Source organism: Nyctereutes procyonoides, unplaced genomic scaffold, assembly GCF_905146905.1.
Source record: "Nyctereutes procyonoides isolate TBG_1078 unplaced genomic scaffold, NYPRO_anot_genome, whole genome shotgun sequence".
Lineage (NCBI taxonomy): Eukaryota > Metazoa > Chordata > Mammalia > Carnivora > Canidae > Nyctereutes > Nyctereutes procyonoides.
Window position 1 is genome coordinate 11,160,338 of NW_026575139.1, and position 12,981 is coordinate 11,173,318.

The 12,981-nt window shown below is 43.3% G+C and overlaps 1 protein-coding gene across 1 annotated transcript in view; it reads left to right on the top strand.

Annotated features, from left to right (window-relative positions):
* Nucleotides 1–9,840: 9,840 nt before the first annotated feature.
* NRDE2 (NRDE-2, necessary for RNA interference, domain containing) overlaps nt 9,841–12,981 on the top strand; it is a 46,125-nt gene continuing 42,984 nt past the window's right edge. Inside the window, 1 exon segment of the mRNA XM_055304091.1 lies at nt 9,841–9,989. Within this exon segment, the coding sequence (XP_055160066.1) occupies nt 9,926–9,989 (64 nt within the window). The 5' untranslated portion in view covers nt 9,841–9,925.

Here is a 12,981-nt window from a genome sequence, read left to right on the forward strand (position 1 = left end):
AAAACAATCTCTCTTTCATTGTCCCATCACATTATCTTCTGAATAGTATCCGCTGATGTGTGTTTCCCTTTCTGGATCATGAGATCCTTGCAGGCTTAGGTGAGGTTTACGTCACTTGGAGATGGTATTTTATCACTAGTGTAGAGCACAGCACTTAGTATGCAGTTGAAAGGTCTCAGTGCAGGCAGGGGCGCCTGGGTGGCTCAGTCAGTTAGGCATCTGCCTTCAGCTCAGGCCCTGGTCCCAGGGCCCTGGGAGCTAGCCCCACCTGCTCTCACTCATATTGAGCTCTCTGCTCAGCAGGGAGACTGCCTCTCCCTCTGCCACTCCCCCTGCTTTTGCTCTTTCACTGTCTCATGTTCTCTCTCCCTCTCAAATAAAGATCTTAAAAAAGAAGAAAAGAAACTGGAAAAACGAACATAACCAACCAACCTCTGTCCTTCTATGTAATTCAGGAGAGGTTACTTTTGGGGAGAGGGTGGATGGGAAGTGGGTTTGGGTTTAGGGAGAGATGCTTGGGGACCTCAATTTTATGCACAGTATTTTATTTCTTTTATTTGAATAAGGATTTTTCAGCCTCGGCACTATTGATGTTTAGGGTCAAATAATTCTTTGCTGTGGGGGCTGTCCTGTGCACTGTAGGATGTTTAACAGCAACCTTGACTTTTATCCACTAGATGCCAGGAGCACTCCCCAACTGTGACAACCAAATATACCTCCAGATGCTGCCAGATGTCCCCTGGGGAGAAAAGTTGCCCTTCCTCTCCATCTCTAGAGCCATTGATTTATAATAAAGAACGAGTAAGTGTAAATAGAACAACTTAAGAAAAGGAAGAAAATGTTACCAAGTGCTAAATCCGAGGTAGGAGGTTAGCTCATGATTATTTGTTGTATTTTTCTGTATCTTTAAAATCTTCTAGTAAACTCAAAAGGAAAATGTATCTTTTTATTCTTATTATATTTTTTAAAGATCCAAATCTTTTAGCTTGGTGATACTTTAAAGTGATATTTCAAAAAAAAAAAAAAAACTGCTGCCTCTATCCCACAGGCTGGACACATCCTTGCTAAACCAAGCCCCGGGGATGCTGCTCTTTGATCTGCTGCTCCATACACTTATTTTGCAGAGATCTTTGATAATTCATCCTCGGTATTGATTGCTGTGTATTGGCATAGTTTATTGCTCCTTTCTGATTTCCGGCAATCCATAACAACCTCTTTCAAACTCTCCCCTCCGTCTAATCCATTCTTCACACTGCCACATAGTGGTTTTTTTAAAGACACAAATATTTGATCCCCTTGCTTAAACTCTTTCAAAATAAGGTTCAAATTCCTCAGCATGGTGCAGTCCTGAGATATGATTCCCATGCAAATCACCTGCAATTAGCACAGACATGAGGGGTAAGGTCACCATCCTTAATCAGACCACTCTCCCTTTAGATGCTAGCCACAAGTGTAGGGGTGCCCAGGCTAACCTACACTCCTGACCAACTGGCTACAAATTCAGGGGATCCCTCAGCCACCCAAGGTACGATAATTTGCTACAACAGAACTCTCAGGGAAGTGCTGTAGTTATGATTTTATCCTTTATCCTATAAGAGATAAAAATCAGGACCAGCCAAATGATGAGATACATAGGTGTGAGGTCTGGGAGCATCCTGCATGGAGAGCTTCCCCCCACTATCTTCATGGTACCAGGATGCACCACCTTCTCAGCACGCTGTGTTCATCAACCAGGAAGTCCATCAGAGAATCAGTGCCTAGAGTTTCACAGAGGTTTCATGACGAAGCCACGATTGATTGCATTATTGGCCATGTGATTGAACTCAACGTCCACCCCCCATCCACTCCCTGGAGTGGCTCAAAGTCCCTCCCCTCTAATCACATGGTTGGTCTTTTCAGGCCCATCCACATCCTGGGCCCTCTTGTTAGCATAAATGCAGGTGTGGTCAAGGGCCTATTGTGAATCACTTGGGAAAGTCCTAGGATTTAGTGTTTGCCTCCACCGAAGAAGTGGGGACAGGGACCACATTTTTTATTGTACACGCTGCCACACGGCATTGTTTGTGAGGACCTGACCAGAGCCTGTCTCACTTCGCAGCAGCCACACAGCCCTGGTTGAGGATCCTCAGATACACCTTGTTTTAGAATTTGGATTCCTCTCCTTGTTTCTCCTGTCTGCATTTGCGTTCCATTTGGTCTACCCAGTGAATTGCATCATTTTTCAAGACCTAGGTAAGCGGCATTACTTCTGTGGAGCCGGGCAGAGTGGACCCCCGCCACCCCAGCATTGCTAGCTCCCCTCGTTCATTTGTGGATTATCTTTGCACATGCCTCCTCTGGCCAGAATTATGTGTTGATCTGTCTGTATGTACTGTTGGCATGTAGTAGAGTGACTTTGCTGAATAAGTGTTTTTTGGAGCTTTGTCTTTATTATTTGAAGTCATATTTGTCTTTCTAGAAAGTGTCCTCTTGTTCACCATTTTGACACCCCACCCTTTATGCTCTGGCAGGCATCATTATAAACACCCTTTATAAACACCCCTCTTCAGGGGCAGCCTGGGTGACTCAGTCGGTTAAGCATCCGGCTCTTGATTTCAGCTCAGGTCTTGGTCTCCAGGTTGTAAGATTGAGCCCCGAGCTGAGCCTTGCTTCTGGCTCTGGGCTCTGCAGAGAGTCTGCTTGAGATTCTCCCCCTCTCTCTGCCCCTCCCTGCACTTGTGCTCGCTCCTGTGCACTGTCTCTCTCTCTCTCTCTCTCTCTCTCTCAAATAAATAAATCTTAAAAAAACAAAAACAAAAACAACCGATCCCCCTTGGCCACTGGTGGATGACCTACCATTTGCAATCTTGTGGCTCACAGTCCTGTCTGGCCATTCAAGTTTGGAGAACTCATAGATAAACTCAATGAGATGACACAAACAAGGTTTGCTAAATATCTAGAAATAGGAATGGTTACGTATATTGTGATTCCATGCACTGGATGATATATTATACATCTATTCCATGTGCATGACATTTGTGTAAAACAGATGCATAGGCAGCATATTAGGAGGAAAAGTAATCACAACTATGATGAAAAAACATTCCCATAAACTAAGATACCAGAAAAGCGGAAAAGAAAGAAAAGGCTTGTGTAGAAATACTCTGAAATAGTATTTATCCTTGGACAATGGAAATATGGGGGATTATTCTGCATTTTCTTAGTACTTCCCTGCATTTAAAACTTTTTATGTATCAAGCAGGTATTGCATGCTTAAAATGGAAAGGGTAGTTCTGTCTGCATTCCTAAATAGATGGACAGAAGGTGAAACCTGTTTAATTTAGATACTTTCATCCAGAACTGGAAATTTACAGGGGAAAAAAAAAATCTGCACTTTGTTCCTTTGGGTGGTGACAGGAGGCAATGAAAACAGAAGCATAGATGGGAATAAAAGAGAGGTGATACACAGGCCACCCCTGCCTCATACTCAAAAGATATGTGACCAAGGGACTGACGCCTGGGTGGCTCAGTGGTTGAGTGTCTGCCTTTGGCTCTGGGCGTGATCCCAGTCCCAGGATCGAGTCCCACATCGGGCTCCGTGCATGAAGCCTGCTTCTCCTCTGCTGTCCTGCTCTCTCTGTCTCTCATGAATAAATAAATAAATAAAATCTTAAAAAAAAAGATATGCAACCACAAGCCCCAAAGACAAAAATTAACAAGATAAAGGAATTTTTAAGTAGACATTAAGGGCAAACAAGTTCTCAAAATGTCACTTTTCTAACCAAAGAAAGGCAGCCTAAATAGTAGGGATTTAATTATTTGCTAAAAATTATTTAAAATAGAAGGTTTATTGCTGATTTCTTTTATTAATGTTTTATTATCTATTAAAAATGGAAAGCTTATTATTGATTTTATTACTGTTGCCTTCTTATATTATTATTATAAACGGTATACATTAAAATATATACGATAATATATACCAATGGTATATATTTGAACATAAAACATTTTTCTGGAATAACTCTTATGACAACAAAAGCTGAAAATTCTTTCAGGCCATTTTGGGCAAAGGTGCTAGTTTAAGAGTAAGCTCTCTGGGGCAGCTGTGTGGCTCAACTGGTTAAGCGTCTGATTCCTAATTTTGGCTCAAGTCATGGTCTTAGGGTCTTAAGATAGAGCCCTGCATAGGGCTCCTCAATGAGCATGGAGCCTGTTTAAGATGCTCTCTCCCTCTCCCACTGCTCCTTACCCCTCGCTTGCTCTGTGTCTCTCCCTCAAAAACAAAACAAAACAAAACAAAACAAAACAAAAAACAAAACAAAAAGGAAGGTGAGCGCCTGGTTGTTCAATTAATTAAGTATCCGCCTTCAGCTCAGGTCATGATCCTAGGGGTCCCGGGACTGAGCCCCTCCTCAGGCTCCCTGCTCAGCAAGGAGTCTACTTCTCTCTCTCCCTCTGCCCCTCCCATCTCTCACTTGTGTTCTCTGTCTCTCAAATAAATAAAATATTTAAAAAGGTTTATCTAACCTTTTGAAACTGGTTAAAATCACTTTTTTTTCCCCGTGGGGTGCCTGACTGGCTTGGTCAGTAGAGCATGTGACACTTGATCTTGGGGTTGACTTCAAGTCCCACATTGGATATAGAGCTTACTTTAAAAAAAAAAAAAATCACCTTTTCCCCAAGGCTCTTAGGCAATGCCCTCAGCCTGACCATACAGACCTCCTTCTAGGAGCGTTAACCTAAGTGAGTTTCCTTCTATAGAGTATTCTGAAAAGTAGCATCATCATCAAACCCTGCTGCTAACATCCTTCTCGAATTTCTGCATGACTTTTCAAGACCTTACATATTTCCGTTTCTTGAGTATGTGGACTGTGATTGGGCACAAATAGGCTAGTTTAGCTGTGATTGAAGAACTGCTTAAGATTGTGTCCACGTATTAAGGCATTTCCAACCTCAGACAACAATAACAACAATAACAAGATGGAAAGCAGACCACACCAAAAAGTGGCTCAGGCTCTTTTCTTTCTTTCCTGAGATCTCTGTTTTCCAAAGGCACATTTTCTTTCTTTTTGCTCTGTAGGGGCCACCAGAAAACTCCTTGCGATTGAATGAGTTGAGAGACCTGCTTCTCCAGGTCCCCTGAGTCAGTGAGTGAGGATTCCTTTATTCATAAGGCGAAAGGAGTTCACTCTTCCATTTTTTGTTAGACCAGTTTAAAAGTCTCATTCATCGCGGAAACTAATTAGAACACCTCCAGACTATGGGATTACAACTGTGAATGTGGAAATGTTTGGCATCATTCACTCACTCATTCTGTATTACTTGGGACTCTGGATTGTAAATGACAGAAAGTCAGCTTGAATCTGTTAAACCGAAATATTGGGTTATTCCCCAGAACCCAAGTACAGGAATGAGGCTTCAGGGACAACTGGAAGGAGTGTTCCCGAATCTCTGGGACTGCCCTCTCCAACTCACATCTGCTTTCCTCTTTCTCTCTTGACAGGCATGTTTCCTCTGCTTCTCCACCAGCTCCTGGGCTATTATATCTTGCAGCCTAGATGCACTACGAGGTCAGTTTCTCTTCTCAGCTCTAGTTCCAAAATCCCCGGAGAAGAACTTGGCTTGGCCTGGTTTGGGTCTGAACTGGGTTGGGTACCAACCAACTGAAGACTTGGCTAAGTCTGGTTACACAGCTACCGGGAACACTCAGATGGGGCTCAGGAGGGCCAGGCCACTCTGTACTACCACGCCCACCTCCCACCGTGTGGATTCAGGAAAGAATCCACTGCTAACAAAGCAAAACAAAAGGAGTCCACTACCTATTCTTTTTCCTGTAATATCCTTCTCTAAAAGCAGATGGGAATTCTGTTATTTTGCATCTACCTACTTTGTGTCTAACTGCCTCTTGGCAGTCCTTTTCTTCATATTGTGTCTCCGATGACATTGCCTTAAGGCGGTTTTCTCTAGTTTTCCATCTCTACTCATGCACACCTCTTTTTCATTCTTCATGCCCAGACTGGCTGCCTACTTCTACTGGGCTCTAATGGAACAACAGCTCTCCTCTAACTCCTGCAACTAAAACAGAGCCGCCTTTCACAGAGCTCTCCTGCATAATCTCCCCCCTCTTCCTTCACATATATTCTCCTCTTCCCAGCTTCAGAGAAAAGATTCATTCTTGTCAGTGTCTGGAGAGGGTCAAGATCCATGAGCCCATGTGGGCTAAGTGAGAACACGCTAGAAAACGAGATAGATGCTAGAACGGGGATTTGCTAGAGCAAGTAATCTCTGCCACAAAGAACAGAAGGACAAGGGGTTGAGAAGTGCATTCTCAACCTTGAGTCAAACTACATACAAAGTTAAATCATACTTTGAAACCATTTTTGGTTTATTGCAAGAAATCCCTGCCATAGGTACTGGAAACACTCAAATTCTGTAGAGTGAAATAATAATAATGACAACAACAACAGTTAAAGTGAGCTGTTTCCATGTATTCTGGGTGGGTTTTCCTATGTAGAAAAAAAGGCTAGTCAAAAGTTTACTTTTTTCTTTTTTGAAGATTATATTTATTTATGCACAAGAGACACAGAGAGAGACGCAGAGACATCAGCAGAGGGAGAAGCAGGCTCCTTGCAGAGAGCCCAATGTGGGACTCAATCCCAGGACCCCGAGATCATGACCTGAGCCAGAGGCAGATGCTCAACCACTGAGCCACCCAGGTGTTTCTACTTTTACTTTTGTTTAATGATATAGAGTTTGCAAGGATCCAGCATACTATGGCCATAGGTCAGACTGACCCACTGCTGATTTGTATGGCCCATAGGTTAAGAATAGTTTTCACATTTATAAATGTGGGAAAAAAATAGAAGAATATTTTGTGATGTGTAAAAATTGTACAAAATTCAAATTTCAATGTACTTGCCACAGAGACCATATGTCCTGCTAAGTCTAAAATAATTATGTGACTCTTTTCAGAAAAAGTTTGCTGACCCCTGGTTTAAAAGGTTAGTGTTTAATTTATTAAACAACAAATTCAAAACCTTGGTGTGTCCTTAAGCTTTAAAAAAAAAAAAAACAGATGGTGGTTACACTTCTGTGAAACCACCACCACCACAATCAAGATACAGAATATTTCTATTACCCCCAAGAGATTCTGCAGGCCTCCCATAGAATATCCCTCCCTCTGCTCCCACAGCCCTAGGCAACCACTGATCTGCTTTCTGTTACTATATATTAATTTGTATTTCCTAGAATTTTGCATAAATAGAACCATATGGTAAGTGCTCTTGTGTCTGTCTGTTTTTACCCAGCATACCGATTTTGAGATTCATTCATATTGTTGTGTGTATTGGTAGTTTGTCCCCTTTTATTGTTACATTTTTTAAAAAGCAAAATTTTAATTTTTAGTTTAAAAATTCTGCACTGTAGAACATTTCAACATTTTACCAAAAAAAGGCCAAAATAGCACATTATTTCTTTTTGATGTACTTCAATTACCTGTCAAGTATTAATTTTTATAAAGTAAAGCAATTGTACTTACACATATAGTAAACTTTAAATTCTCTTAGATTTTTTAAAAGAGATTTTGTGTATTTATTCATGAGAGACACACAGAGAGAAGCAGAGACACAGGCAGAGGGAGAAGCAGGCTCCCTGCAGGGAGCCCAATGTGGGACTCAACCCCAGGACCTCGGGTCATGCTCTGAGCCAAAGGCAGATGCTTAACCATGGAGCCACCCAGGTACCCCTTTCTCAGATGTTCTGAAACTCTGTCTAAACTTCCTAAGATTTCAACTTAAAGTCAGAAGTTTATATCAGTTACTCAGTTATACCTTTTATGTTTTTATTTTTTAAAATTATTATTATTATTTTAGTAATCTCCACACCCACTACAGGGCTTGAATTCTTGACTGAGATCAAGTGTCACATGCTCTTTCTATTAAGCCAGTCAGGCGCTCCTGAGTAAACACTTTAAATTGTTCTTATAAGAAGGGTCTCTTGGGCCAAATTCTCCTACACATTTGTGGCACAGAAAATATCTCACATGCCCAGATTCCTTCTGATTACAGAGACATTACTCTTATGGTTTTGATTCTCCCAAACCTTCCATATTACTTATTTTTCTGGAGTAGAAAAATACGAAGCCCTGGAAAGGACCGTCACCATCCCAGCTAAGCAAAGTAATTGGTTAAGGAAGCAGATGCTGTCCCAGCTAATTGAAGTAACTTAGAGTCAGAGATTTTGGTAGAACCTGAGTTTTAAAGTTGCAGACATGCAAAGGTTTACTACTCATCTCTCATACTAAGGTCCTTTTTATAAATACAATGGAGGTCTTCAAAGCATGAAGGGTGCTTATTTTGGACTCACACAAGGTCTTACAGCTTTCTTGAGTCCACCCATCCCTAGGTTAGATTTGTAACTATTTGGTTTCTCATATATTTTTTATTTAACTCTAGAGATCTTTGAACTCCCAGGGATCCAAAGAAACATATTTTCATTTATCTATTTTCACCTGCAAATACTAGAGTGTGTATCTCTAATATATGAAAACCTGAATATTTTTTAAATGTATGCTCCAAGCCCAATGTGAGGCTTGAACGTACACCCCCAAGATCAAGAGTTGCATGCTCTACTGACTGAGCCAGCCAGGCACCTCTATAAGAACTTCAAAAAGTAACAGTGCCATTATCTCATTGAACCAAATTAACAAGAATTGATGTAATCTGTCCACCTCTTATTTCTCCAACTGTCTAAAAGAGATGTTTTTACAATGTCCGATCAGAATCATAACAAGGCCGTATATTTGTCTGGTTGATACGTCCCTAAAGGTGTTTAAGTCTACTGCCATCTTCTGTGCCCTTAAAGCCATTGATTTTTTTTTGAAGAAACTGGGTTGTTTTCTATAATTTCCCACACTCTGGATTTGGCTGAGTGGTATGAACTTTTAGGTGGTATGAACTCTCTAAGTTTTCTTCATCCCTTATATTTCTGGTAGCAGGCTTGATTAGATTCAGATGCTTTTTTTTTTTTTTTGTCAAGAATACCTCATGGGTGCGTAAATATGTTTTCTAACTAGCAAAGACTTTTGAACTTGATTAGACCTTCCATTCTTTTGTATTGCTTAGATATTCAACATCTAATTTATTTAATTAAATCTATTTTATTTAAGAGTTTTATTTTTATTATTTTTTTAAAGATTGTATTTATTTATTCATGAGAGACACACAGAGAAAGGCAGAGACAGGAGAAACAGGCTCCCTGCGGGGATCCCGATGCGGGACTCGATCCCAGGATCCTGGCTGGGGTCACGACCTCAGCCACCCAGGCCCCCCCCCCCCACGCCCCGCTTAGATATTTTAAATGGTAAACTGAAGTTGGGATATCTCACACGGTTTTGAGTTGGACCTGCAGTCACAACTCACATAACAGCTAATTTTTACCAGGTGTTTCCCTTGGTCCCGGCACAATGACAACCAAGCAGCTTCCTTACGATGCTCATTTAATCTTTACGAACATTTTGCAGGAGAGGAAACTGAAGCTGCCAGAGTTCGATTACTCTGACCCAGTTAGTGACACTGTGACGCGTCCGGGGGTCGAACTAGGATCCCAGCTCCGGGTTGGTTCCGCGCGGAACAATCCTACCTCGGGCTCTCTGCATTTTCCCGGTTCTCAACCTCCGGGTATCAATTATACGTTAGTGGTTCCGCCCCGCCCCTCGCCCCGCCCCTCCCACCAATCGCCCCGCCCCGCCCCCGCCCCTAGCCACGCCCAGTTCCGGGTCTAGCCGAGGGAGCTCCGGGGTTAAAACACACACACACACACACACACACACACACACACACACACAAACCACACTCCCCAGAGTGCACCGCGAGAGCTAAGGCCTCACTACCGGCGTCCGCTCCCCGGCGCCATTTCTGTAGAGGGGACGGCAGCGCGGCCTGTGGCCATGGCGCTGTTCCCGGCCTTTGCTGGCATTAGTGGGGCTCCGGATGGCGGCAGCGCGAGGAAAGGTAAGCAGGCAAAAGGGATGAAGAAGGCACTCGGCGGGCTTACAGCGGAGTGTCTCGGTCCCAGGTCTCGGCCCTTGCTTGGGGTTTGTTTATCCATCTGTGTCCCAGAGTTCTCCGCGGCGCTGCAAAGCCTTCTGGGAAGGGCGCCCTGGGCTGGTCCCGGCGTGAGGTTTGAGTTGCCGAGCGCTGGTCGGAGGAAGAAGAGCCCTGGCAGGGGTCGTGGGGCGCGGACTTCAGGTGGTCCTGCGGTCCGGCCCCCTCCTCGCCGGGGGCCTCCGTCACGTCCCCCTGAGAAACAGACATTCACATTCCGGGGAGAGTCCTGGTGCAAAAGGCGAGGTGTTCCCACTGCATCCCTCCTGGCGTTTTTCCCCCGTTTTACTGAATTCTGAACTGTCCGGTGGGTTCCTAGCTTTTGGCAGAACTGGAGCTGGGGATTAGCATCCGCAGCCTGACCACGCGCGGTTTCTCCGCGGGGTGGGGGGGCACAGGTGCTGGGAATCAGAACTGGTAATTGAGGGGAATCACGTTCCATGTTCTGGCCCCAGGACATCTGCAGTTATTACAACCTGAGACGGGGGATTGTAATTTAAAGTCATTAATCCTAGATCCTACACATAATGTGGCCGAGCCCAATTGTGTCTGACTCCTTCCTCTTTTATATCCTCTTATGGTTCCTACACCTTTTTTTTTTGGTAATGCTCTACATCATTTTGAGTAATTTCCTATGTAAATTAGTGCAATTTTTGGTTATCCTTGACTAGGTTGTAACCTGCATGTGGTCGGGGACAGTGTCTCCAGACTGCAGCATACTTCGCCCAGAGCTCAGGTCCAGAATATTGTAGGTGTGCAAGAAATGTCTGCTGAGTATACAGACCAATAATAGGCGATATGGGAAACAGGCAGAAGAAATATTATTACATTTCCTTACTCCCTACAGCCGGTTGACAAGTCCTTGAAACAGGCAAGGCGACAATCCTCTAGGGACTCAACTGCCTGGGTTGTTAATACTTTGCTAAGGGCGAAAGGTCCTGGAGACTTTGCTTCCGATGTTTCTTAGAGACTTAACGCTCTTCCCAATCCCTTCCCAGCTTGAAAGTACAGAATGGGCCACTCATCATGACCCCAGTGCAGCTCTTCCTGTCCACAGGTCCTGTCCCCGTGCCTTTTTTTTTTTAAAATATTTATTTATTCATGATAGACATGGTGGGGGGAGGGAGCAGAGACACAGGCAGAGGGAGAAGCAGGCTCCATCCCAGGAGCCTGACGCGGGACTTGATCCGGGACTCCAGGATCATGCCCTGGACCGAAGGCAGGTGCTAAACCACCGAGCCACCCAGGGATCCCCTGTCCCCGTGCTTTAATAAAAGCCTCCTTTTTGCACCAGGTACGTCTCAAGAAGTCTTTCTTGGCCCTCAGCTTGGAACCCTGATGTCTTCCTTACATCAATAGGTATTTTTTAAAAAGTGACAGAAAAGGTAAGATGTTATAGGTATCACAGGTGAACTACAGGAATACTGACTTCTGATGGGAAGTTCAAGAAGGCTTTATTTAGTAGGTGACTTTGGCGATGGGTCTTCAAGACCGTGCAATCTGGATGGATGGAGATAATGGAAGGGCATTCCAGGGCCTTTAAAGACATGCAGGGGGATCCCTGGGTGGCGCAGCGGTTTGGCGCCTGCCTTTGGCCCAGGGCGCGATCCTGGAGACCCGGGATCGAATCCCACGTCGGGCTCCCGGTGCATGGAGCCTGCTTCTCCCTCTGCCTATGTCTCTGCCTCTCTTTCTAGCTCTCTCTCTGTGCGACTATCGTAAATAAATAATAATAATAAAAAAAGACATGCAGGAAGGAAATCATGTGACCTGTGCAGAAAATTGCAAACAGTCCACAGTTTGTGTGGAAATATAGAGGCCTAATGAGGGGCCTTGGGAAATATGGTTGGGACCAGTAGTGAGGGGCGGGTAGTGACTTAACAGGCCAAAGGTTTATCTCTTCTTTGGGGAGGGTGAAATGGAAAGTTTACAGGAGAGTGTCGTCCTTGTCATTGATCTTCACCAATATTTATCAGACATTTTCTGGGTATTCAATATCAGGATAATGTTTGTAAAAGAGGTTTTTAGGAAGCACTGTATTTTTACAAATTTAGACGTTATCACTCAAATTAACTCTGATTCTTTAATATCATCTAATTTCCTGTCAACGTTCACATTTCCCAAGTTGTCTCAAAAATGGCCTTTTAGTGCTGCTTCAAGTCAGGATCCCAAGAAAGATACAACGTTGTATTTTGTGAATGCATCTCTTAGGTCTCTTTTTAATATGAAACCGTTTCTCCTTCCCTTTCAGTTTCCCTGGTGATTTATTTGTTGAGGAAACTGGGTCACTTGTCCTGTTGACGTTTCCTACCAAATCCTCCTTGGTGTCATTCAGCATCCTTCTCTATCCCAGTATTTCCTGTGAACTGGCAATTAGATCTAGAGAGTTAATTAGATTCAGGTATAATTTTAATTGAAAATACCTCATTGGGTGTTTGCTATTTACTCAGTTTGGGAGGATGTGCTGTCTAGCTTTTCTTCTTTTGGTAATGTTAAGATTGATCAGTGATTTCAGGGACAACTGGACTCATCCGTGATGACGCTGCCCATCAGTCTTTTACCTAATGATTTTTGCAGCCATTTATGATTGTTGCTTAGATGCATTATTTCGTTGGGGTTACAAATGGTTATTTTCTAACTTTAGTTTTCCTCCTGTGTTAGCATCAATTATTCTGTAAACTTTCTGTCAACACTATTGGGATACCTGGAAATAGAATGCAGGTGGGGAAAGACAGGATGAATGGTTAATTTGTTCCCTTTGTCAGTTTTCAGAAAATGAGTTGGGCTCTCTGCGACTTTTAGAGGTCTCCCTCTTCATTATGAACTGTTGAATTTTTAACGCTTGGATTTTGATCCATTGTAGATATTATTTTTCTAATGCTCAAATCATCCCATCCGT